Source organism: Podarcis liolepis (assembly GCF_965112155.1).
Source record: "Podarcis liolepis genome assembly, chromosome: 5".
Classification (NCBI taxonomy): domain Eukaryota; kingdom Metazoa; phylum Chordata; class Lepidosauria; order Squamata; family Lacertidae; genus Podarcis; species Podarcis liolepis.
The window spans coordinates 53,030,166-53,057,685 of NC_139556.1; the positions used below are offsets into that span (position 1 = coordinate 53,030,166).

Consider the following 27,520-nt stretch of genomic DNA (forward strand, 5'->3'; position numbering starts at 1 on the left):
TTAATTTTTTATTATTTTAAACTGTATTTATACAAATTTAATATTGTAACTTGCTTTTTGAAGGGGCTTTGCTTTTAAAGGTGAGATATAAGTACCCAAACAAACAAACAAACAAATAAGGACATGGAAGCAAATTCAAATTTTAGAAGTGTCCTGCAAGGTCTTTTACTGGGTGTAGTGATGAGTCTGCTTCCTTGACAAATAAGTTCACAACACAGTACGGACATTATGAAAGGAAATAAATGCTGGGCATCTTTGTGTGTGTCTGTGTGCTTCAGCGCGAACAGAAGAGATAGAAAGGTATCATTTTCATTGCATTGTAATTTGTCATCCTCCACGCACTGGACTGTAAATTTACAGGGGAAGACAAGACAATCCCAGAGCAATCTTAAAACATCTCAGTCATTCAGTCTTTTTCCTTGACCTGACTTATCACTTATCTTCAAAGTTCATGGCACATTCTTCAGACAGCTCCATCTTTAATTTTTTACGAGGCGGTTCTTCCTGGAGGAGAGGCATGCAACACTCCAGAGACCGGGCAATTTCATCAATGGTCCATTTGTCTTCATAAAGAACATGCTCTTCTAGGGTAAACGGTCCCTGTTTGGTTCGGGTCAGTTCCAGCACAGTGGCACAGGAGGACAGCTCTGCAGCATCAAAAGGGAGAAAACAAAAGCCAAGCTTGCAAACAGCACACCAATATTTTACAGAACTTGAAACTAGCACCCCAGTGGGAAATATGGGATATATATTATAACATCACCACTATGGTAGAATATAGAGTTGTAGCCTGTACCAGTCCTACTCAGAGTAGATCCATTCGAATTAATGAACCTATGTTTGTCATAATCATTTATTTTAAAGGCATTGGATACAGCCCAGAGTATTTTAAAGCCACGTAGTGTGCATCTTTGGCAATGTATTCTTTAAATACCAAATGGTTAGATCTGGTGTCGTGTACTGACTAAGGAACTGAGCTACAAATCAGAAAGTCCCTGGTTTCAATCTCGCCTCAGCCATAAACTCACTAGGTGGCCTTAGGCAAGCCACTCTGTCTCAACCTCAGTTCCCCCTTCAGCAATAGCAGGGGATAAGACTAATGCGCCTTACAGGGTTGTTGTAAGGGTAACAACTAGATAATGAACCTTGAAGCACTTTGATCATTTGACACATTATACAAACATTAACCATTAAACATTTCATTATCCAAATACGCTGCACATCTCATGGAAATGCAATTGGGGGGGGTACATTTCCCCACTACATTACTGCAACACATTATACATAGGGATGCACCTGAAGATGGTTTGGAAACTTCAGCTGGTGCAGATTTCAGTGGCCAGGTTGCTACCAGAGCAAGACGGTTTGAGCATATTACACTGATCCTGGCCCGAATGCACTGGCTGACAATTAGTTTTCGGGCCCAATTCAAAGTGATGATTTTTAACCTATAAAGTCTTAACCTATAAACCTATAAATGGCTCAGGACTGCAATACCTCAAGGACCACTTCTCGTATGAACCGACCTAGACCCTGCATTCATAATCTAGGGCCCTTCCTTGTGTGTTCCCTCCATGAGAAGTCCAGAGGGTGGCAACACGAGAAAAAGCCTTTCCTGCACTGGCTCTCCACTTGTGGAATGCTCTTCTCAGGGAGGCCTGCCTGGCACCATCATTTTTCCTTAGGCACCACACAAAAACTTTCCTCTATAACCAGGCCTTTGGCCTCTAACTATGAGTGGCCTTTTAGAAGTGGGTGGGAAGTAATGTTGTTGTTGTTTTGCTCCCCCCCCCCCGGGTTTTAATGTATCTATGTGGTTTTGTTTCTTTGTAAGTTGCTTTGGGTTTCCTTGGGCAAGATAAAGTGACTAACAAATTTTAACAACAACAATAGTAACACACAAACACATTTTATGATAAGATTTTTGACACAAGGTCAAACTGCATGCCTTAATAAGCTGTTGACATGTAGTACCTTTCTAGACTCCTTTAAAAATGAAAAGCGCCTGCAGGAGACTTCCCATGTGCAGTGCTGCCCCAAACAGAGCTAGTGTTCACATTACAGAGTATTAATATTACACAGTTGCCATTCAAACCCGATGGCTGCTTACTGAATTCGGTCTCTGCCAAAGGAGGAAAGTTGAGCACCAATAATTCTTGGTGTACAGCCATTATGTTCTGTTCATGCTGAGCAGAATCTAAAAGAGCTTAGTGTTTAAAAATGGCTGAACTTATCCTCCTGTCAATGATTATGTTACTCCCTGGGTGAAGTATAGCCAAATAAAAATTCCTTTTGTGGGATCACATCTCAGGTCAGAGGAAAAGCTGATTAAGTCATCATAAACAACAGGGGCAAATCCAGATGGGATGGTTATATCATGTTTGCAACTTTGCGCATTCTGATTTCAAAGCATTATTTATCATCATAACCTTTAGAAACAGGAACTTTCTTACCTCTCCACCCCCCCATCTGTTTATCTTGCAGGAAAAGAGAGTTCTTACTCCTCTCTCATAAGTCCATGGCCAAACCAACCACTTTACTGCTGCCCTCGAAGGACCACTTTTGTAGTCAGTTCACTCAGGTTCATCTTGCGCTACAGAGGTCCAAACCATGGCAAACAGTGCCGCAGCCCCAGTGCGCACATCTGGCAGCCAGAGATACTGACAGCTGATCTGGCCCTCTGTTAACAGGAACACTTGCTCCCCAAGCGATTGTGCTTTGTCTGTGCCTACCTTTGCCAATATCGTTGACCAAGCTTCTGACATAAAAGCCGCCGCCACATTCAACATCTGGAATGTTAACGGTGACATGGTAAATTGCCAGCATAGCACAAAAATCTACTTTACATAGAAATGTAAAAATGCACTAAGCAAACAATAGAGTGATTAAAATATTTATGGGTTATAATATAAATTATTCATCCTGTAACATATGTGAGGGTGAGATTGTGAAGCTGGCGAAGAACGGAAAGCAAACAGGAATAAAATGCACCGGCTTAACAATCATTCACTTTACAGCACCAGCTTCAGGATTTCAGTACTTCAGAGCCTTCATTTGGAGGAGGAGGAGGAGGAGGAGGAGGAGGAGGAGGAGGAGGAGGAGAAGAAGAAGAAGAAGAAGAGGAAGAGGAAGAGGAAGAGGAAGAGGAAGAGGAAGAGGAAGAGGAAGAAGAAGAAGAAGAAGAAGAAGAAGAAGAAGAAGAAGAAGAAGAAGAAGAAATAATATACCATGTCAGGTCATATATTTATCCATTGTTGCTTGAGGGGTGGGGAGATTATTTGAAGTGCTAGCAAAAAGCATCTATGAATGTTTTAAAGCACTGAGCAAACTTTTAAAAGTCTACGCACATCACACATATCCAGGAAGACCCAAGACAGTTTAAAATCTGCTCGCTATAAAGAGCTGCAAATCACCCGAGCAGTAAGTCGTTACCACTGAAATTACATAGTACATTGAAACACGGTTTGCATATTATGCAAAAGAGGAGAGCACTTAACCTGCAAGTCAAACATAGCCCCAAACTGTTAGCCTCACCAAGTGACACTTACTTAACACTTTGAAAATGTGCAAAGTTGTTTACTTCCGCTTTTGAACAATGTTGCAACCACTCCCATAAGTTACAAAAGTGTCCAAAGGCTGAGCAATCAGTGTTTTCCCCAGTTCATGCAGGGTGGGGTAGTGTGCAGCTGTGATCTCCTGGGTCTACATCCATCAGCTTAGCCTACACTGCCTTTTAATCACACTCGATAGAAAAGAGAACAGCATGTCATGGCTGACATCCCTGTCTGATTATTGGCAAAAGGGACTCAGCAGGAAGATCACTACTGTCCTTAATGGTCTTTCTCTGAAACACAGGGCCCAGAGATTCTCAGTCTGTACGCATCGATAGTCCATTGCTACGTATATAGTTGCACTGTAGATCCATAGGTCAAAATAATGTTGACTTCAGCACATTAAAATAATGGCCATGTGGTTCATCCAAGTTACTCAATTGTCTAAAGGTGGTCTATATTTCACTGATACAGCACTTAAAATAAAAGGCAATGGGAGAATTCCTTAGTTTGGCCTAGGCGTCTTGATTCACATTTTTAAATTATCACCACATTATTGGATCCTTACCAAGCGTGAAGAATGGCGGCTTGAAACTCCTAAGAGTGAGACTGTAGACCATAACTTGTCTGGCAGGCTTTGCTTCAACAACTTCTCCTTTCTTAACCAGAGTGGACAACCTCTGTCCATCTCTCTTCAGGGCACAATAGCTGATCAAAGAGTGAATACAACAGGGTATTTCTTATTTATTTCATTTTATTTCATATATTTATATACCACTCAATACAAGTAAATCTTTAAGATGTTTACAAAACAACAAATACAACAGATTCAATCCAGAGTAGTGCTAAGGAGCACCATCTGTCCAGGTGAATAAATAAATAATAAATCTCATATACACACACATGTCAGATGCTGTTGCAGTTGCTCGAGAGTAACCAGGCAGGACTCCGACCTGTCTTTTACAGGCTTTATTTTGGTGCAAACTATTTACAATGAAGAGCGTCATAAGTTCATGTCTGGCTCAATCGCTAGCAGAATCCGGGAGTGGTCTGTTTTTGTACCTCCCCCAACATAAAAGTTTCGTCACCCCAAGCCTTTTCCGCCTCTCCCTGCGCCTCAAACTACTGCGCATGATTGAGGATGGCAGGGGTGTGCTTCCCTCCTCTCCGGCTTGCTCAGGCGCGGTGTTAAGGCTCTCTCTAGCATCCTCTGGTCCTTGCACCTCTTCTCCACTGGAGGTGGGGAACTGCTTCGCAAGATTTTCGGAGGCTCCCTGTAACACAACTCCCCCTCTATCCCTCGCCACTGAGCCGATGGCAGTTCCCTGACAATATAGATATATGTTTCATTGCCTGCTGTCATGCATTTAAAAAGCGTTCTGGGGTGGGCAGAAGGTCTGCCAGTGGACCACTGTTCAGTTTCTGGTATAATTGATGGTGGCTGAAACTTGCTAAGTCCAGCACCAGGAGACCTTGATTTGATTTAGCAAGACCCTTCTCACATTCTCAGAAGCAAGGTCTTCCTTTATGAATTTAATAGGCATAGTTGAACGATTAACATTCAATAAAAAAGAGAAGATGCCTGCCAATCTGAAATTAGCTCATCTCTGATGAAGACACCTAATCATACATTTTATCACCATCCTGTTCATACATGACCCTTACATTCTGACACAGGGATCCATAAGGGAATGGGCATTTGCCAAGAACAGGTGGCACTTCCACAGTTTCTATGCCAAGCATTGTATTTGGTACTTCAAAGACTGCATGTAAAGTGGACTGGACTGCCTCAAGTGTCCCTCCAAGAAGCACTGTTACCTTCACTGAGAACACTTCCTATTATTGGTATACAAAAGTGTCCTAAAATGCAACACTGCCCATTAAGCAATACTATTTGATTTTGGTTTAAATATTCAAGGCAAGGGAAAGCTTTGCTTCAGTGATGACCAAAGGCCTGAAATTCAGTCATAACAGACAGCATCATGAGCTATTTGCATGTGCTGTTCAAGTCAATGTCACTCTTGGCTGTAATTCTGTCAAGTTAATAAATTCTTTCCAGACTGCCCTGTCTTGCCAGCTTTCTGCTCTACAGAGGTCACTTTCTACTGCCAGCAAAATGAGATTTTGCAGGCAGGCTTCCCAAAGATGACGTTCAACTATTTATCAAAGCACTTACATCGGGGGAACTTGCATGATGCTGCCTGTGAACTTCTGCAGGACATTCTCAAGATCCTCTTTTGTTATCCAATCTGCCAAAAGAGAAAACATGGGCATATGTACATTTCAGTATTCATTATTCGTGTAACAACTGACAAACTTTGAGCACTTCGGAGAATTGAGAAGAAAGCTGCTGATCTTTTGGATTTTATATTAAAGCCAAGACAATACATTGAGTACTTTACCAACTTCATCTGATATACCAGCTATGATTGTATCTGAACAGATAGTCTTGCAACAATTGTCTATGCTCTATTAACACCCCAGATGGATTACTGCAATGCATTATACATGGTGTTGCCTTTGTCTGGAAATGTCCACTAGCCCAAAATAGCAAGATTATCGACAGTAGATATCAGCATATCACACCAGTCCATCATCATTTGCATTGACTTCCAGTCCATTCCTGGGTCCAATTCCAAGTGATGGTATTAAATAATAAAGCTCCAAATGGATTGCTTCCGGTTGTATATACTTGCCTGGACATTAACATCTAAATCAGAGGGCCCTTTTCAAATTACCCCACTTAGTGAGGTGAGGACAGTGATGACCAGGAAAAGGGACTTCTTGGTGGTGGCAACCCAGTTATGGAATGTTCTCCCTAAAAGGGCTTGAGGATCTCTTTGGTACCAGGTGAAGCCATTTTCATTTTCCTAGGCTTTGGAACATCTATAGTTTTACTGATTTTTAGTTCTTCCATTTATTTTGTTTCCCTCTGCTGTTTCCCTCTTTAGTCGTGTCTTTATTGTTCTCATCTGCTTCATGACAGCCTTATCTGCTTCATGCCCATGTTAGTTTGTTTTTAATATTCACTATTTTATTTTTGTATTGTGTTGCTTCTAAATTTGTGAACTGCCCATTGTGAACTGGATATATAAATATCCTAAATAAATAAAATATAACTGACTAGCCAATACCAACTTGAACATTTTAAATGACATTAGGGCCAGTCATCATTTTTTGGTCCAAAAAAAGAGTCAGGCAATAGTCCAGAAAGTTAAGTAAGGCTAAGTAGCAAAAGTATGTAATTTCTTCTCTTCCCCTTTTGTCTCATGCGCTACTAACAAAGCTATCCCAGCAGGAATGATGGGAACTGTAGTTCAACAAAACCTGAAGGGCACCAGGTTTGGAAGAATGGCTTAACCTATGCCACAGAATAGTTGTGCAAGTAAATGAATAGGTTAAAAGATATGTGGGGTATCTAATTTGCATCACATTATCCTGAACACAAGGATATGTGGACCAAAAGAGGGGCAAAATATTCATAAATCTATTTGATTTAAAATTCTCAACACACATCAGCCTTTATATTACCAGAGGGAGAAAAAGAAATATAACCCCATAAACACGGAACTTTCTGCACACAGGATTTGGCTGCTTATTTGCTTCCACTCCAATCTGAACGCTCATTTTTCTGATAAGCTATGTAATGTTATGAAAATCTTCCTCTATCGAATTGTAATGTATGCTAATGCAAGTCGATCTAAGACTCTTCTTAATAACTAGGATGTGCAACATGGTAGGGGAGAATGTAGTAGATACATTATGAAATACTCAGTGCACAAAACGTTTTCTTCCTCACGAGAGATTAAAGAAAAATTTAGAATGGCCTAGCTATCTGGGTTCCGATTTCCAGCACATTAATAATTCTAGGGTATTATGATACTCACTTTTTACATAATCTAGTTATCATTATCCAATGCAGTACAGCCAGAATATAAATCTCGCCTTTCTAGCATATGCGCCCACACTCTCACATATACATTGCCAAGAGACGGCTCAAAAGAATCACAAGCACACTGAGTACAACTCCCGTCAAAGACCGATTTCTGGAGAAACCAAAACATAGACTTCAGGAACATAATGCAACAGAATACAGATATTTGGACTCTGACCAAAAGGTCAGATTTGGGACTGGTTATCCTTCCTGCAGTTATTAACCTGAACATCCCCTCTGCTCAGCCTCCCTCCCTCTGGTGAATCCCAAAGGATTCCTGCCAAGGAATAAATAAATATCATGAATGGCTTTTTCTTCTTCTTCTCATGCTTTAATCCTTGCTCTTTACTTCTTCTAGGCACTTGCAGCTCCCTTCCTGAACAGATGGCTCTCGTGATACAGATAAGAGGGTTATTCCTTGAAAAGAAAACATTTCATCTCTTATGCTGTATCGGAAGGAAACAACTTTAATATCTCACTTTATACAAAGAGAACATTTGGAACCGCGATGGCAGATGCTGCTACTGTGCCCAGCAGCAGTCTAAATGAAGTGTCATTAATGATAATGCTGCAGCAGTTCATAAATCAGTCAGGGCTGCAGGAGGGGAACAATATGTACGGGAATGAGGAGAGGGAGAGACAGGCTCCCTGGTGTTGCAGACACCCTGTTTGCTTCTAAGATCAAGCTCCTATGACTCATGGCATGTGGGTGCAGGTGTGTAAAAATCAATCATTCAAAATTTTTTAATGATGTTTTGATTTACATCAGATTTTTTAAAAATTGTAAATATTAAGTTTCCCTTAAATAATAGCTAATATTAAGTAATCTTGATATAAGAATGTTAGCCCTAGAGGTTAATCTCTAAACTGAACCAATGGGCGGGATTTACCTAATGAGTCCCATTGGCGGAAGCCCTTTGAAGGTCTTCTCCTTGCACAATGGGGCTCCTCCTCTCTTCTCCCCCTGCAATTGATTCTGGAAGGATCAGGAGAACACACAGGGAGAAGAGAGGGGGGCATCATTCAGTCTGGCAAAATGAAATGGTTGCGCTGACAAAACAGTCAACTTGGTGCAATGTTAAATACTTCCTATTGCCTCTACCAAATATGTAGACTTAAATAATGCTTTTCTGTATAAATGAAGAACCAATCTGAACATTTCTCAAATGGGAATGTTTGCATTTTCTACCTACCAAACACAGGCATTTCATCTTCACCTGATGAAAAAAACCTGTTCTAGTTTGCCCAGTAACTATTAGGCCTTCCTTTGACCTATATCAGTCATACGCATTTCATTTTTGTTTTGCTACTTTTGGCGGGTGGGGTGGGGTGGGGTATCTCAGCCTAAGAGCAGAGTGAAACAACACTGGAAAACAGAAGACAATAAAAAAAAACTACCTATATTCACATGCTTAACATCATAAACTCTTATGGGTTCTAAGGCTGAACATATTTAGGATATTTTTAAGACATCCCTGCTACCAGTTATAAAGGAAAACATGCATGGGGTGGGGAGAGGTAAGCAATGAAGCTCTTTCAACATTTCCTTTTGCTGTTGGTGACTGAAAGACCTTATTTTCAAACAACCTTTGGACACCTTTGTAGGACTAAAATTTCAGTGTTTGTCTTTGATTTGAAAAATAGGAACCTCACCATAAGAAGAGGGTATACTCTGAGCCCAGCACTGTATTTGGGAAATAATTTTTGAATTTTAAGATACTGTTCAAATTATCCTGGGCTTCTGTTTTTAAGAGGCTTTAAATTTAATTACTATTCACAAACAAGTGAGCAAATAGTACAAGTACAAAAAATCACAAATTGGTAGCAAATCTATACTCCTGCTAGGACAAACACCAGGGAAGCAGGGACAAAACATAGCACTAATAATATATAACACTAATAATTATAAATACAAGCCAAGATTAAAAACAACATCAAAATACTATGGTGGATGATCCTTTTTGCGGTTTGTGGCAAACGTTTGTAGAAAACTGCAGCAATTATTTTCAGCTGCTACTGCAAAGATGGCAGCCTTGTTTGTAATGATTTTATTGTGGTCTGCCAATATTTATTAATCTACAGCTTTTACTGTTGATCTGTTTTTGTACACCACATCAAGGATTTTTAAAAGAAATTCAGTCATGGCTTGAAGTTTTCTATACCTGACATCATATATGTAATCAGGTAAGGGGCAAAAGTGGGTGTAATTTGCTCAAAATGGCCTGGTGGGCCAATATTCCAGGCTTTATTAGGCTTGTGGGCCGGAGGTTCTTCAGCCCTGGCTTATAATATCTGAATTGGGTCTTTGGCTAGTTTGCTCATTCAGCATTAAAAATGAATCAAGCAACAGACATGAATTAAAATGAAGGTAGGTCTGTGAGGCAGTATAAGTTGTGAGGCAATATTATATTTTAAGAGGTGTGGGAAAAGTGAGAACATACTGCATGCAAGAAAAAGGAGTAAAGAAAAAAAAATCCACAGAGACCTCCTTTATCACCACAAGGCAACAGAAGATAATTTATCATGGTTACCTGTTACTGGGTATTATAAATACAGAGGGTTGCATAGCAGTTGCTAGGAGACCAGCTATCTATAGCTCTGTTCTCTTTAAGTTGTGAAGGAATTAATGAGAGTAGTAGCAAGTTTGCTCCGCAATTAGTGGCATGTTATTTCTCAGAAGCACAGGAGAGATGCATCTTTGCATATGACCAAAAGCAAGGCACGCAACAAAGCAGAAACCTAGCAACCATTCCAGCTATTTAAAAGGCTCTTGTTCTCCTCCTTGGATGAATTTGTTGATTTAGCTGTTTGTCTGAAATGTAAAACAGCACTGAGAGGTGATAGAAAGATCTGAAGAGAAGGGTCTACTTTGAGGAAGTAGTAAGAACTGGAAACTTCCCCCGTTGCATTACCAACCACAGAAGGATCATCTCCTAGGGTGGGTGGAATGAAAGAAAACATTTACAATAGACAGTTAACTCATGGTCATCCCATTATGCTATGATTATGGCTATTGTTAGTGGAGCAAGAAGCCTTATAGGTATCACCTCACAAACAGGCATCACAAATACTTACATACCCACAGCAGGAACTTTAAGTGATTACAACCCCAATTCCTCTACACCCAACATACTACTTACATGCTTTTTCTTTCTTGCCTCATTAAAAGCACACATAGTAGTACTTTGATTGCAGAGCGTCAGTTCAGAAGAAAACATGACACCATACTCATACTCTGTGCCCAAGCTAAGTTGAGACACCAAGGATGTGCATGCACAAGCTTGGGGATATTCAGGCAGTGCACGCTATCCCAACACAGCTCAGGAGGGGATAGCTAAGTTGGTAGAACGTGAGGGTCTTAATCTCAGGGTTGTGAGTTTGAGCCCCATGTTGGGTGAAAGATTCCTGCACTGCAGGGTTGGACTAGATGATCCTCATGGTCACTTCCAACTCTACAAGTCTGTGCTTCTGTGATCTCTGAAAGTTTAGTCAAGGGAAACCTGCACACAACATACCACCTTTTAAAAGCACAAATGCCCATTACATCCACACCACATGCATGCAGAAACAGAGGTAGGAAATTTGGGAAGCTCACTTCTACTGAGTCAGAGCACTAAACCATCCAGATCACTCTTGTTCATGCTAACAGGAATTGGCTCTCCACAGCTTCAGACCCTAACTCAGATGCCAGGACTGAGCCTTTGCATGCACTCTATCAGTGAGCTAGGGTCCTTCCAACTCCTCATCTAAAAAAGAAGCAATATCAATCACAATCCACTGGTGGTTTCTGGGAACGGACCAAGCTGAAATGGAAGCTAAGCAACTAAAGCCAGGGATGGGAAACTGGGGAGTTCAACACCTGGAGGGCCACATCTCCCATTAGACCTAGTAAGTACAGCCAACAGTCAGGCATATTGGGAGCTGGAGTCTAACATATGCAGAGAGTTACAGTTCCTAAATGCCTGCTGATTAATTACAGTGATGCGCTCAGTAACTAGGGGTCTGTGGATTTATATGACCTTCAAGTGTTGAGTTCAGTTTCTCAGAAGTCATCTTAAAAGCTGACAAAGAATCCCCATTTCCAAAGATGTTGCAAACCATTTAATCTGTCAGCTAGACTAACAAAATTCCTTTAAAAATAAGCTACAAACCTGAGCCTGACACCATCTTTGCTGCAATCTAAACAAAGCACTGCAGTCAAACAGTCAGAACAGAACACGTTATGTGATTCTTTACCGTAAGGTTTTTCTTCTGTTACTTTGCCTGTAGAATCAAATGTGTCAGTTGCCTTTCCCAATTCCCCAACAGCTGTGTATTTCTGTAAGGGAAGAAAATAATTAGTGTGAAACACGGAGTGGAGGGCAACAGAGGTTTAATGAAAAATATCACCAGCATCTTGAGTTTATACCATGCCACCAAGCTAGACAATTCAGAAAAAAGAAACAATTATGGAGATGAACAAATCTATTCCTGTGCATGCACATTCCCATTCTGATTTAGAGTACTCATAAAAACAGAAGTATACTAATTGGATATTATAAAAAGTGTAAGTCACACCCATGAAAGAATACTAAATGTTAGAATATTTTAGTGAAATCAAGGGTAGATATAACACAGGAATGCACTCAGTCAGCTTTGGTGAGCCTGTCATCAAGAAGGATTGCACAATGCTATAAAATCAGATTATAAAAAAGAAAAAAACTGAGAGAAAGAAGGAGATGGAGATGACTTCAGTTCCCTTTGTGAATGCCATCACCTCTGGAAAGAGAAAAGGAAACAGCACAGGCAGCAATACAGACAAGGAAAAGTGGAAGAATATTATCTCTAAATTGAAACTGAGGCACAGAGCTTTCAGTCAAACTGAGCACCGCTTGCCACATTTGCCTTTTTTTTTTTTACAAAAGCTTACTACATATTTAGAATCAAGACACACAAAAATATTTTGCATCACAATTTTAGTAAGTATATGCATGTGTGTATGTGTGTTTGTGTGCACATTTATGTACACAAGTGTAGCCTAGGCATTTGGCTGAATACATGAAAACCAAAGCAGGTAGAGGAACGCAACTCGATGTGTTGGTTCTGCTGCTGGGCGTGCACATTCCACCCCAAACCCTTGCAAGTGTAGCATGAAGGTAGCCTCAAGCAGACGTAGTGCGAATAGAGCTTTTAAGTTCTCTTACTTTGCTTCCAGGCAAGGCCTGCTAAGTGCCAGCTCTAGCAGTGGTGAGGATACTCTCACGAGATCTCCCAGGAAGTCAGATTGTTCTGTAAGATCTTGCAAAAGCATCCCTAACACTACCAGAGCTGGCGTGCTGAGCAGGCTCCGCCCAAGAGTCAAGGCCAAGAGCTTAAAACCTCTTTTTGCATTGGGTAACCCCAAGCAGACCTGGCATGAAAAGCTTTTAAGCTCTCAGTCTACCCTGCTGAGCAAGGCCCACTGGGAGCACTGGGGATGCTCTCTTCCTTATCGGCTACCTTCTAGAAGTCAGGCTGGCTTGCTTTGTGGGAGGCTCCAGGCGTTTGTTATATCTGCTTTCCATGTATACATGTAACCCTTGGAACCAAACCCTCATGCAAGATGAGGTATGCTAAGATAGTCCTAGCTGCTGCTAAACATGCAGTTCCCATCATTAGGAAAACAGGGAAAGCAAGAACAAGCATATTTGAAGTAAATAAGATAGTAAATAAGATTTCCCAATAATGCATTGGTTAATGAATAGTCAAAATGCTGCTCTGATGCCTAAGCAAGCATATTTAAGCCACAGAATTAAGAGGTATGTTTAGGTATAATTTATGTCTGAAGATGGAAAAGTTCATGATACACGCTTCCCATCTATCTGTCCCTTCCACAGAAGCTAGTATAGTAGATAGTATGCTGAACTTGAACTAGGGACACCTGGATGCCAATCCTCAATCACTGGTGAAGCTCCCTAGGCAACCTTGGACCAATCACTATCTCACTGAACCTAATGTACCCCATGGAGTTGTTGTGAGGAAAAAAGCAGATAGTCTTCAGTTAGGAAGCCCTGGGCTTCTTTGAAGAAAACAGCAACCATCAGTGAATGGAGAAGACCTTGAAGACACAAGAACTCCATGTGCTCAGAGTTCCTGCCCCTGCAATGAATCACGGAATCAGAGTGCAGAAAACGATTAGATTACCTAGCCATGGTTCAGAATTTCACATACTTCCACCATAATCTTACTCTGGCTTGCATTGAATATAATCAGGTGTGACCTTAGATTTTATGAACACAAGATCTCAGTCACTAGCAAGTAACAATTAAGCCACAGTTAACAAGAAAATTAACCACCTGCCCCCAACTGCTAAAGCAACCCAGACTGTTCCCTAGATCAGCATTGTTTTTAGGGATGCTGGTGATTAAAAAAAGAGAGAGTGAGATCCAAGAGTTGCCTCAGCATTGCAAGGTATATTAGGGGGGCTGGACTATGTAGTGCAGCTGCTTAAAAAGTATCTCTGAGCAGCACCAATTAACCAAAGGGTTATTAAACCCATGATGAACCAATGAGTTTGGGAATCCAGCATAGCTATAAATTCTCAGAAAAGGACAAGCTCACGTGTGTTGTTAGATTATCCTCCATCTACACTACATAAGCAAGTGATTATGGAAAAAGTATATGATTTCAGGATGATTTATTTATCCCACAAAAATATCATTTACTCCTAAATAATAAGTATGTTATATTATTATTCATCTGCCCTCTTATCCAAGATATTGTAACACAAACTCAAAATAAAGCCCCTTCTCTACATAAGATATGAAAAGGGAGACTACAGACATCATTCCATCTCAATAACACCATTAAAGTAATTTTTTTAAAATGAAGATTAGATAATGAAAATAGATGCACCCAGCAAGTCAAACCCAAGGAGTAAAACTTTAAAGCCAAGAGCAGGTTATAGACAACGGAGCAAATTTAAATTTAACGAATAGTCAACATGATGTCTTAATACCAAGAAACATTACAACTCTCTTCTAGAATAATTTTTCTCTGGAGAGAAAAAGCTGACTTTGTACTAACACTGCACTAAATTTCTTTTACTGCAAGATGCTGTAATTGTTCTGTCACTGCTGAAGAACTACAAGTATAGCTGGATCATTTGACCCTGTATATCCACCTCTACTTTGTGACTAGATTAACTCACAGGGTGACCTGACTTCCAGTGAGGCAGGCAAGAGTCCTTAATAATATGAGCCAGAACATTTTAATTTATACTATTATTAAGGTTTTTATTATTATTTATGCTATTAAACAGATAAACTCTTACTAGATTTTTAGCACGATGACTGCATGCTAAAATTGCAACAGTGCGAGAACTAGACCTGGATCTATCCAATACAATTATTCCTTGGTTTATAATCCATGACAGTGGCAAATGGGGCTCATCAACCTGGTAAGGTATCCCATCTAGGAGAGGGAAAACTCTGATCCTAAAGTTCTGCTGCTTTGCAGGAAATCTCAGGAGAAGAAAAGGCTACAGAGTAAAGCCCTACACAAACTTGGAGTGGAGTCCCTCAGATGGTTGGATGGCATCTTGTACATTTTCTTCTGGCAACTTCAGCAGCCAAGCTGATACCAAACATATTGCTCTGCTTTCCGTACCACATCAGAGAGGCCGAGAGGGGTGTCTTGTTGTCTGGGCAGCCCAGGACCTCCATACACACTGCCCAGGTTTGCACCTCAGTGGGGTCACTTCAGTGCTGCTAAAGCAAGGGCTTGACTTCACTCCTGGAGGTGCACTCCATTGTCTCTCAAGACAGATGAATGCCAAGAATTCATGCTACAAAAACTACACTGAGATGCAACAAACCATGGTTTTCCATGACATGCATTAATGGAGGTGAACCTCCCTTCTCCTGTATGAGGGGGAAGTAATAAGCACCTGAATTATTGATCCTTATTTAATGACAAATTAGGATCTGGACTTTAGTTCTGAGAACCTGGCTTATAAGCAGCAAACCATAAGCTGCCACATTCAGATACAATGGCAAGTTATTGTTGTTGCTACCCTAATGTGGAAATATTCTAATCTACTGACTTCACATACTCTCTTCACATACACAAACTCAAAGTTTGCTGCCGTTTGTACAGGTAAGAGAAAACTATGGTTTGCTATTGCATCTGCATGGTGTCTCTCTTTCTCTGTGTTAACAGAACCTCTGTTAATCTGTTTAGTAAATTTGTATCTTGCCCTTCCAGTGAATGAAAATACATTTAGTGAAGGATGTGAATTCCAAATTTCTCAACACTATTGACAGAGCAAAAAATGAATTGCTATAGGAAGGATGTTTTTTGGAGGTATTTCTGTGGCAATTATAATGTGTTCTATAGCTTTTGAAACCTTACATGTACGAAAGCTTTGTGACTCCAAAGCAGAGTCAAAATAGGTTGTGGTCCATGAATAGGCCATTGGCCAACTTCTGGTGGACCACTTAGTGCTATGTATTTTGCAAAGGATGCTGGTCTACGTAGAATTTGATGTGATTCAGCAGAGCATGTCATACATTTTTAAGCAAGAATGAACACTCACTTAATGCGTATTAGCTGCTCCTTGCTTTGAAAACATCAGTGGACCATGGGGAATCTTCACAGTTTTTGTATCACCCTACACCTGCTATACAAAATTCCAGGTTTCCGGAAACAATCTTTCCAAAGCCAGAAGCCTGTTCCATTTGATCCCTGTGCCTACAATGAGCTCCATTGTTAGCAACATGAAAGTGATTCCAGTTTGCTTTATCATAGCAGCACCAATAAAAGTAGCTTGACAAGTAGCTGTCCATGTTTATTCAGAATTATGTCTCAGTGTTTTTTAATGGTGCTTATTCCAAGGAAAATGTGTATGGGTTCGCAGCCTGCATGCTTTTTGTTTGTAAGTCATGGCATCAGTATTCCTCCTAGATAACCAATGGATAATGGTACTTTTATGATTTGTGCACATATGCATGTGTATTATCCCTTGATGACTGCAACAGTGGACAATGACTTGTATGAACAAATTGAACCATCACCAAACTAACACTACAGAAACAACTCTCTGTCAGCTGCTGTCATTTGTAAAAGACTATCAGCAGGCAGCATGATCATAAATCTCACTCCTTATGGGAAGATTTAACCATCAGCTGAACAGGCCTGAAAATAGAGCACTGAGTGCAGTAAGGAGGGGAAGAAAGGCTAATTCAGCTTTATATACCACAGAGCAGCAAGTCACCCAGATAAAGTATCCGTAAATCTTAATTTGTTTAGCAAAGCTATTCTGCAGACTTATTTAAATACATTCATGCAAACTCAGATCTAATTTGAAATTGTTTATCATCATTTACAATAATTACTTGCACACTACAGGTGCTTAATGGGTTCCAGGAAAGACTGCTTTGCCCAAGCATCAGTAAAACTGCCTCTTTCTAAAATATACATCTTTGCCATCAATTAGCATTTCCATTAGAACAAATAGCTGATTGTGTTAAGAATGGTTAGCAAAAGTGAACATCCCTGCATATGCACTGTGTCCAGAAGAATACCAAAAGCTAGCAATTACCAAAAGCAACATAATGTTTTTTTAGAGGAAGCCGTCAAATGCATTACTAACTCTTACCAGTTACTCCCATTCAATATATAAAAGGCACTATAGAAGTGTCCCCTTCCATAGTAATCCTATTTCATAAGCATGGATCTATTTCCTGAAGGTCTTGTGGGAGACACACAAACCTGTCTACTGAGCTACAGGCTCCCATAGCTCTAGATCAGGAGTGAGGAACCTGTGCCTCTCCAGATGGTCATTAGTGGTGGCTGATAGCTTCTGGACCTGGTGGGGGCAGCCAAGGTTATGTAGGCAGGGCCAATAAGGTAACATGGGTGGGAACATGGGTAGGGCCAAATTTGTTCTGGTTTTCTTCCCATTCTCCCCCCTGCAAAGGCATGGACACAAAAGAATTGCAACTGTATAAGAACTTAGCGCCTAACTCAGTGTTTTTCAATGTTGGGTCCCCAGCTATTGTTGTACTGCAATTCCCATCATCCATAGCTAGCAGGACCAGCGGTCAGGGATGATGGGAGATGTAGTCTAACAGAAACTGGAGACCCAAGTTTGAGAAACATTGGCTAACTAAACTGAAACATCTCTAAACTTGGTTTAGAAGGGCAATGTACACCCACAGAACCCACTGCCCGACTCAAGGCATTCTATGGGAGAGAGTTGTGAAGTCAGAGGCGGGACTTGCTGGTAGTAATTATTTTGACTGGCTAGACAGATGAGGTGGGCAGAAGCATCTAGGAAGCCTCTCAGTCAGTGGAAATATGTTAATAATGACTGTGGGTGACAGGAGAAAGCCTAGACAATAGATTTCAAGGTCTGAGGAGCTCAGAATCTTAGATGGGCTATATTCCACTTTGCTCCAAAGAGGAGCCTTCACTGTTGGCCATGCCAGTTAGGACTTATGCGAGATGAAGTTTAACAACATCTGAAGGACCACTGGTTCCCCACCCCTGTTCCAGATACTAAATTCCCGCTGTAATGGAATAGGAAACAAAAAGAAAATTTAAAAACATCAGACATTCATTACAGTGGTACCTTGGGATGCGAACGGGATCCGTTCCGGAGCCCCGTTCGCAACCCAAATGGAACGCAAGACGCGACAGCGCGTCTGCGCGGGTCGTGTTTCGCCGCTTCCGCACATGCCGTCATTTTGAGCGTCTGCACATGCGCGAGCTGCAAAACCCGGAAGTAACGCACTCCGTTACTTCCGGGTTGCCGCAGAGCGCAACTCGAACACACTCAACCCAAAGCACATTCAACTCGAGGTATGACTGTATACTTTTTCTAAGCCATGCTTACAATGCTTGTCTTCCACACACCAATGATTATTTTCAGGAGTTTAACAAAGAGATTCCACAGACTTTCAGTATTGCTTCAGCTGTACAATACACACCTGAGAATGAGTTAATACTTCACAAATATAAGATGGGGGACACCTGGCTTGCCAGCAGTACAGTGGTACCTCTGGTTGCGAACGGGATCCATTCTGGAGGCCCGTTCGCAACATGAAAGGAACACAACCCGTGTCTGCGCATGTGTGGGTTGCGATTCGCCGTGTCTGTGCATGCGTGTTACGCCATTTTGCGCGTCTGTGCATGCGCGAGCGGCGAAACTCAGAAGTAACCCTTTCCGGTACTTCTGGGTCACTGCAGGACACAACGTGAAAAAACGTAAAATGAAGCAAACGTAACAAGAGGTATGACTGTATATGTGAAAAGGATCTAGGGGTCTTGGTGGACCACAAGCTACACATGAGTTAACAATGTGATGCAGCAAGCTTGCTTTCTCCTGCTCTGGAGGCTAGGACGCAAAGCAATGGATTCAAGTTACTATAAAGGAGATTCTGACTAAACCTCAGGAAGAACTTTCTGATGGTAAGATCTGTTTGACAGTGGAATGGCCTCCCTTGGAAGGTAGTGGACTCTCCTTCATTGGAGTTCTTTAAGCAGAGGTTGAATGGCAATCTGTGGTGGATCTTTAGCTGATATTCCTGCATTGCAGGGGCTGGACTAGATAACCCTCTGGACCCCTTCCAACTCTACAATTCTATGATTCTGTTTTTCATACAAAGTCAAGATTGCCAACCAGAAAGTTGCTCATCATTTAACTCTCTACTTCCATGCAGCATCCAAGCTGATTTTGCCACACCGGTTTAAATGTCTTGTGAAAAATAGCTCTTTGACCTTTGGATTAATTCTAATCTTTCTGTGTACCTGAGTACAAAATGCATGCACTACCTGTCAAGGGGTGTTAGGTGAATTCTGCTTCTAAAAAAGGCAAAGGGAAAAAAGCAACCAGGGAAGGACACCACAAGAAACCTATAAGCCAGCAATAGTCTCAGTCTAGAGGGAAATTAGCCATTATGTTCCTCGAGCCCCTCTGACAGCAAGCTTGTGTCAGAGTAAAACAGAACAGTTTCATTTCAGACAACTAATTAAAGTGGCTTCCATTACCCATTTGGGGATCCCTGGGAAATTCAACTGACTATTAAAAAATATCTGAGTTGTTCAAGACCATGGCAAGCTCAGTAAACCCCTTGTTCTGTTCATCTTTTTCCTCCCTAACCTCTGAGGCCACTGGGAGCCTGGATTTGATGTTATCCGGGTGACATTTTGATAACGGTTCTCTCTGGAGAGATGACAACCTTTGAGATCAAACGCTCATTCACCTATCACTTAAACAAGAAGCTGCAATTAATGCAGGGGAGTCAATTCTAATCTTCTGCAAGTCAGTGAAGCTCCTGGGGATTCAGATAAAAAACAGCTAGCCTAGGAGAGCCCATTTTAAAAGAGCGGATTTTCAACTAGTTAGTGCATTGGAGATCACAGTACAGATTACTCACACTGAGCCTCTCATTCTCAGGGGAAAGTGAAATCACTCTCGTCTGACCTACTTGAGGGAAGTAGAACTACTGTTATATGGAAGAAGCTAAAACTGGATAATGCACAATGTAATCAAATGAATCCACACAGATGGTATGAAGTAGCAGAAGTCTGCACCACTGTATCTAGTCATAGCTAACACTGACAACAGCTAGCTTTGCCAGATATGAGGTATCTCTGTTGTCAGAGAATATAGGGCCACACCAGAAAAATAGGTAAACAGGTGTCCTGGGATAATAAATTTGGGAAATGGAAGCTAAGAGCGTTTCAAACTATTCAGCAGCAATTAAAGCATCTTAACAACTATTTGCACCTCCTCTCCAGAGCCAGAAAGCATATTTACTAGCCAGCTTCAACAAAGGTGAATTTTAATAAACAGATCACCTTTAGGGCCGAAACACCCAACATCATCCACTTACTTCCAAGCAGATCTGTGCAAGATGATAGTGTAGGAGTTCAAAGTTAAGCGGCTCTTTGCTTCACTTTTGAAGCTGAGCTGTTGCATCCAATACTGTCATTCAGCAAGCCCTGTGCTTGAACAGGTCCATTTCTCCATGCTGGGCAGATGAATACAACACAGCAAAAGCACTGATGGAGCCATTGTGCAAGAGCTTGTGTGAGTTTGAAGTCTCATTAAACTACCTTTTTATGCTCCTATCCTCTCTATATACAAAGCTATCTGGTTGTGGAACCTCTTTCACAAGATGACCCTCTAGTGAAACAAGTTCAGTGCTAATTCTCTTTTACTTAGCAGTATGTGGGATACAACCCCCAATGATCACCAAGTTCTAATTTTATTTCTTGAGCCCTGGAGGACTAAGCTCTCTCTTTTGTCAGTACATATATTTTGCGGGTAAGTATTAAAACTCACCAGTGTGTATAAATTGAGATCTCAATTAACCAAGCATAATTTCCAAAACAACCAAGGAACTGCCATTTCTAATCTCACACCAGAAATTTCATACGCTGTATCAAAGAGGAAGTGTAACATGTCCTCCAGCTGCGTCCAGCGTGTTCATGCAGATTACATTATGTTATGCTTTTCCTCCCTTGACACATTATGCACATTAATTGCACTATTTCTGCACCCTGCAAGTTTATGGCTACTGCCAACAGTGAATACGAAGCTGAAAAGCCTCCATACCACAGATCATCAGCTACATACAGAATTCTACTCAAGAAGTGGTGCCTAGCGTCTACTGGGGTTGGCAGAGTGGAAGTCAGCAAGGTCAACAGGAGGCAGAGTCAGAACCAATGAAAGGCAGGGCCAACTCATTCCAGTTTTGCCCCATCCTCCTCCTTGCTCCGTTCTACAAGGGCAACACCGAGGCTAAGAAAGGAGAAGTTGATAAGACACTGCTCCCCCTGGACTGAATGCAAGTGAGAAATTAAGCCGGGGGAGAGGCTAGCTAATGGCCGGTTGAAGTTAGTGGGGCAGTGCCGCAATCCACCCTAGCGGACCAACCTCTGTTGCTGCCTTTTCTTATGGGCTTCCTATCAGATATTTTGACTTAAAATAAGTTAATAGAAGCAGTTTCACATCTTCTCTTTCCCCTAAAAAACATATCAGAAGGTTGCGGGAGCATCACAAACAGCATGGAATGGAGCATAGAGTGGTGCAGAAGGGAAGGAAGTGACAGGAGACTTTCCCGCTGTGAACTTCCTTACGTTATATTAGGATCCAAGCCAAGGAAGCATTAACCGTTAAAAGAATTAACCAGAATGTGCACAGCCAGGATTCCAATGTAGGTTAAGCCTCAAGGCCTCACTTCTTTTAGACAGACTTGTTTTGTCAAAGCAATTTAAAGATCAGTGTGATTCCCAGTCTTTGCTATCTGAAAATAGTGTCTGCCCTCACCTCCCTATTCATAGTTAGTTTATTCACTTAAGGTGGAAAACATACAGAAAACATGAAGTACCCCATTTTCCCTTACCTTAGAACCTGCCAGCAAGCTGCTCAGCATTTTAGTTCCTTTTCCAATGCCAACCACTGTTAACAAAGAGAAACATTACTTCAACAACTGCCCCTGTCACCTCTGTATTCACTACTGCTGTCTGTAAAACATCATGCCAGTAACAAATATTATTTCACGCAATTCTGACACTTTCCATTAACAGGGTCAATCGATTGAAAACGATGACAGAAGAAATTTTAGGAGGGGGAAAAATACTCTGGTGCTTTTCATTTTTCCAGTATGTCAGGGTGGGGTGGGGTATGGTGCATCAAGAAGCAATGCACATAAGTGCAATGTATTACTAAAAGGACCATCAATCTACATTGGGGTCCTTCCGAACTATTTTAAAGAGTCTGCAGTATTTATGACTAAGCAAGCAGTACTCATTTCTCCAACGTCAGTGGCTTAAAAAAGGAATGCCAGCAAAGACAAATACGGTAATTCAGTTTATTTGCCCAGTTTACAATAACAGAAAAAAGGACCTGCTTTATTTCTATTATTGTTGTTTTAAGCTGTTTTTAATGTTGCATAATGTTGCAACCCACCTTGGGAACTTAAAAGCTGGCTTCACATGTAATGCTAGGCCTTAAAGTATGCTTTTGTACTGGGCACAAGCTGCAGGCTGGTGTACTCAGTCCAAGCACTTCTGCTTTGGAGTGAACAGGTAAACAAACTACAGCTGGACTAGCTTAGTATGATGGCAGAACCTCAGAAAATATAACATAAAAACCATAAAATCAATGGACATCATAAAATGGCAGTCCAGGAGCAGAGGAACCAGCTATTTAAACCAGCCATCTGCACAGGACTGAAGAAAAAGTACATCTAAATTTCACATGGAAAAGCTGCTAATGTGGCAGACAAGTTATCTTCAGTGGGAGAGAGTTCTCTAGGGACATTGCAAATAAATAAATGACTGCTAATATGCAAATTACCTAACACTCCTGCAGCACTGCTATCCAGAATCCCACCATGTCCAATCTTTAACATTTTATTCCTCTTCCTTCTACTAGGCTTTGGCATACCGGTTTCTGAAAAAATAAGATCCCAAAGGATAAAAAGCTTCATAGAACTTCATAAAAATAACAAACAAGGCACATAAATCTGCCGTTCACATTGAAAGGTACCAAAGTGGCACAACTAATTTAATGGAAACAGTTTAATCCCAAGGAGGGAGGAAAATTGTGAATCAGAATCCTAGGATTTGTCGTATCATAAAACGAATAGCATACCTAGAGCTTGTTCTCATATCTACCATAAGCTGGCATCAGATAATTAATAATTTTAATAGTTAACAGACAGGGTGCATTATTTTCCCCAACAACGTACAAGAAGCATCACATTTACTGATTTGTTACAGTAATAAAACCATAACTAGCAACAGTCACAGAATTTTTCCAATGTTGTCAACAGTGCACAGCAGTCTCTCAATATGTTTCCCACATTTAATTACATATAATGGCTTGGATCCAGCAGCCTACATGCACAACAAAGTCCCTTGCTGGCTATGTAAAGAAACGATATGAGATTGCACGCTGTTCTGTAGATAACACTGTGAAAGCCCTGCCTGCACTTGCATTCCCAGCTACAAGGTTGCGTGCAGATGGCAATGTGGTGCTCAAGTCAGGGGATGCAGTAGCTAACCCAGTTTCCTCCAACCTGGTACCCTCCAGCTGTTTTGGATCACAGCTCCTATTGGCCACTGCCAGCATAGTACTGTAATTGTAGTTCAGAACACCAGGAGGGTACCAAGCTGGGAAAGGTGGATCTGAAGCAGATCTACAGGTGCAAAACCCAGGTACAAACCTTAACCAAGTCCCTGTGTGTGGGTTTTTTTAATTGCTGTGTGTTTAAAACCCTGCTCCAAATGCATTGGAAGAAAGGCAAAATACAGAGGCCACCTATACTGACATTCCACTGGCTCTTGTTTACACAAGCATTTTCCTGATCCCATGACCTGGATCTCCTTTTTTATGATACTGCTTTGTTGTGTATTTTAATCTTGCTTTTAAATTGGTTTTTGTGTATTTGGCTTTTATAATTTGTAAACCACTTAGCAACCCGCTTGGCCATTAAGCAGCATAAAGGTAAAGGGACCCCTGACCATTAGGTCCAGTCATGACCGACTCTGGGATTGCAGCGCTCATTTCGCTTTATTGGCCGAGGGAGCCGGCGTACAGCTTCTGGGTCATGTGGCCAGCATGACTAAGCCACTTCTGGCGAACCAGAGCAGCGCACGGAAACGCCGTTTACCTTCCCGCCGGAGCGGTACCTATTTATCTACTTGCACTTTGACGTGCTTTTGAACTGCTAGGTTGGCAGGGGATTAAGCAGTATATTATCCAAAAAAATAATCACAACAAAACCGATGCATCTGAAATTGAATAAGTGAAATTGAATTTGTGCTTTAGTAATGAATACTTCATAGAAGCCAATAATAAACTGCTGTTAACTATTACCTGCTATTGGTCTATTTTTTATTTCCTACAAACCGAGGGTGAGCACATGCTTACCATCCCCATTTAAATCAATGGGCCCAGTACATGCAAAAAAACTTAGTGCTCAGAAATGGTGGTAAATCCAGAAACAAAGCTAGATTGCAAATAATTCATAAATTTTGCCAAAATATGTTGGTAACTTTCTCTTTCCAGCAAGGCAACTAATATGACTAGTAGTGTGTTTATGTGGCCATGTCCCTACAAAAACTGGCTTCTCATTGGAGAACACTTACACAGCATCCACTATTTGGATATTTTAGGACATATCTAAGCTCTCGCCTTTCCCTCAACAGGAACATCCAAATAAAAGTTATCCACCTTACATACTCATGCAAAGATACAAATGGTCCCAACTCTAGAACCCCCAAATTCAGCTCCAAATTAGGCATGTTGACAATATTAAAAGAAACCTCAGAAGCTACACAATCATTTGGTTAGAAAAGAAGGTTTAGGATGCTTTTTTAAAGGCATGCCACAGATACATAACTCCTTTCTGCATCTTGGGTTAATTGCAACAGGAGAACCATATCAGCACTCTTGACATAAATGTGAAGTGAGAAATGCTATCCATCAAGTCAGACTTCCATGGATTATACTGGAAGATCAGATAAAGTGTGGAGACATTTGTTCTTTGCACCTGTTTGCAAAGACAATGGAACCCGCAGAATTTGGGCCCAAGTCCGAGGCCCCACATCGCTATGGACAAGATAGGTGGGAAACAGGTAGGTATCAGTACAACACCCAGCATGATCGTTTTTTCTAGTGCTCCATACGTCAATCCCCTTGTTTGAGGCTGGTTACTGACTGCATCATGGGAGGAGCAAAGAGGTGGCAGGCCAAAGCCAACCAGAACTTGAACCTGCTCAGCAAACACACTGGTATGCCAGCAGGATCAGACCAGCATTTGGTGTACTCCACACTGTGTCCTGATGTGTTCCCTCACCTCCAGTTCCACACCATCAAAGAACCCCTACAAAAAAAGCTTTTAGTTTTTCCCCAGGAGGTAGTGTTGAGAATGGCAGATAGACGGCAGGAGGGGAGACCAAATGTGATGGGCAGATCACTGCCCCCGCCAACAGCTGTGGGGTGGGAATCAAAGACTATTGTTCTTTTGAAAGTTACCAATGACAAAAAACAACAACAACAAACCACTGGGTTTTCCTTTGAAGGGATGCCATAGTTACTCTGGAAAATCTGTATTACAGATGTGGCAGAAAAAGAAACGAAAAATCCACCATCGCAATCTGTTATCGTGAAAATGAAAATACATGCACAAACACCATTTAGAAGAGCTTAAGACAGAAGTGGATGAAAGAGATTAAGACAGGAAACTACACATTATCAGGGTCTTTCTTTGTAATTATCTGGGTTGCCAAGCTGTTGCTACTACTGCCATTATTATTATTATTATTATTATTATTATTATTATTATTCCAGTGTAGGAATGAAGCAGTTGTAAAGAATGCAATTAGGTGGATGGAGGTGGGGAGCGGGCAAGAAATGAGCACTACCTGAAGGGAAGCAATACCCACTGTCCAATGCCTAAAATGACCAAAGTGCACCACTGTGTATAGAAAACAGTGCCAGATTTAGGTTTGATGAGGCCCTAAGCTACTGAAGGTAATGGGGCCCTTTACATGTCCAGCTGTCCTTTGTCAACAACAAATTGTCACTGTTTTTTGTGTTGAATATATGCTATATGGTAATTTATGGACCTAATAGGTATCTAAAACCATTTGCACATGTTGCCATGCAACCAGTCCATGCAGAATGTAGGCACCCTATATATAGAAATGAGCAAACCAGGGATATTTTAGGGAGCAGGCTAGCAGGTGGGGCCCATTACTTACATCATAGGAGCCTATACAACACAAAACACTGTTGCTGTATGTAGGTTTTATTTATTTGTTCTTTATCTTATATTTTGGAAATGTACATCCAGGGGGTTTTTGTCCTTTAATTTTTTTGGGGGGCCCTAAGCTATATCTTGTTTAGCTTACACATAAATCCGGCGCTGAGGAAATAATGAAAAAAAGGGTTGTGCAGCATTCAGAGTCTCCGAGTCAACTAAACTCCACTACTTCCTCACACGCCTTAGGCAGGCATAGGCAAACTTGGCCCTCCAGATGTTCTGGGACTACAGGAGTACCTCTGGTTAAGAACTTAATTCGTTCTGGAGGTCTGTTCTTAACCTGAGGTACCACTTTAGCTAATGGGGCCTCCTGCTGCCGCCGCGCAATTTCTGTTCTCACCCTGAAAAAAAGTTCTTAACCAGAGGTACTATTTCTGGGTTTGCGGAGTCTGTAACCTGAAGCGTCTGTAACCCGAGGTACCACTGTACAACTCCCATCATCCCTAGCTGACAGGACCAGTGGTCAGGGATGATGGGAGTTGTAGTCCCAAAACATCTGGAGGGCCGAGTTTGCCTATGCCTGCCTTAGGACCTGCCTAGATGAGGAACCTGAGGCCTTCCAGATGTTGCTCCGCAACCTGTCGGCCGCCGCGCAGGCTGCTGAGTTGAGAAGAGCCTGGTCGTCTCGGGAGGGCCGTAGGCTCCCCACCTCTGGCCCAGACTCCCCCTCCTTCCCTGGACTTTCTGCTCTCCCCCTTCAGTGGTACCTGCCATCAGCTTCGCCCTAAGCCGGTTCAGCACAGCGGCTGAGGTGCATCCCTTGGCCTTATACACGGCGAAGAGCCCGCTAAAAGACAGCAGCTGAGCGGCAGCTGCTTTGGCCCGGACGGCCTCCACCACCGTCCCAGACATGGGCGAGAGCACAGTGGGGAAGCCCGGCCGCCTCGCTGCGTCCCGAGTCCCGGCGCCGTTTTCTGCCCACGTGGGTCGACGGGAGGAGGAGCGGCAGGCAAGCAAGCAACGGCCACCGCGGGGCAAAACGGCGAAGAGAAACGGCCACTTCCTCGCCCGCAAACTGTAAGGCCGAAGAGCACTCTGGGGACTGTAGTCCTCGGGTTGGTTTCGCCGAGGGACTCGGGAGCAGGGGCTTGTGGGACTTGTAGTTTTGTAGTCTTTTCCCCCTGCTGCTATTATAGCAGGGTTTAGAAAACAACCCACAGCCGATGTTGGTTGTTCTTATTATTACCGACAACTGTACACACTGACGGTAACAGTGTGGCTTGAAAGGAGAA

The 27,520-nt window shown here is 41.8% G+C and overlaps 1 protein-coding gene and 1 long non-coding RNA gene across 2 annotated transcripts; both read right to left on the reverse strand.

The window, feature by feature from the left end:
• Nucleotides 1-134: 134 nt before the first annotated feature.
• Nucleotides 135-27,520, reverse strand: TRUB1 (TruB pseudouridine synthase family member 1). The gene is made up of 8 exons (XM_083505018.1): nt 26,996-27,520; nt 22,814-22,909; nt 21,858-21,913; nt 11,722-11,803; nt 5,728-5,800; nt 4,120-4,259; nt 2,733-2,789; nt 135-647 (listed from the first exon to the last, which is right to left on the reverse strand). Exons 1-8 carry the CDS (start codon nt 27,138-27,140, stop codon nt 433-435), a joined length of 864 nt encoding a protein of 287 aa, XP_083361144.1. The 5' UTR covers nt 27,141-27,520; the 3' UTR covers nt 135-432.
• On the reverse strand, nt 6,584-11,705 carry LOC310707708. Its single transcript, XR_014526678.1, has 2 exons — nt 10,017-11,705; nt 6,584-8,851 (listed from the first exon to the last, which is right to left on the reverse strand). It is a non-coding gene; the product is annotated as an uncharacterized lncRNA (long non-coding RNA).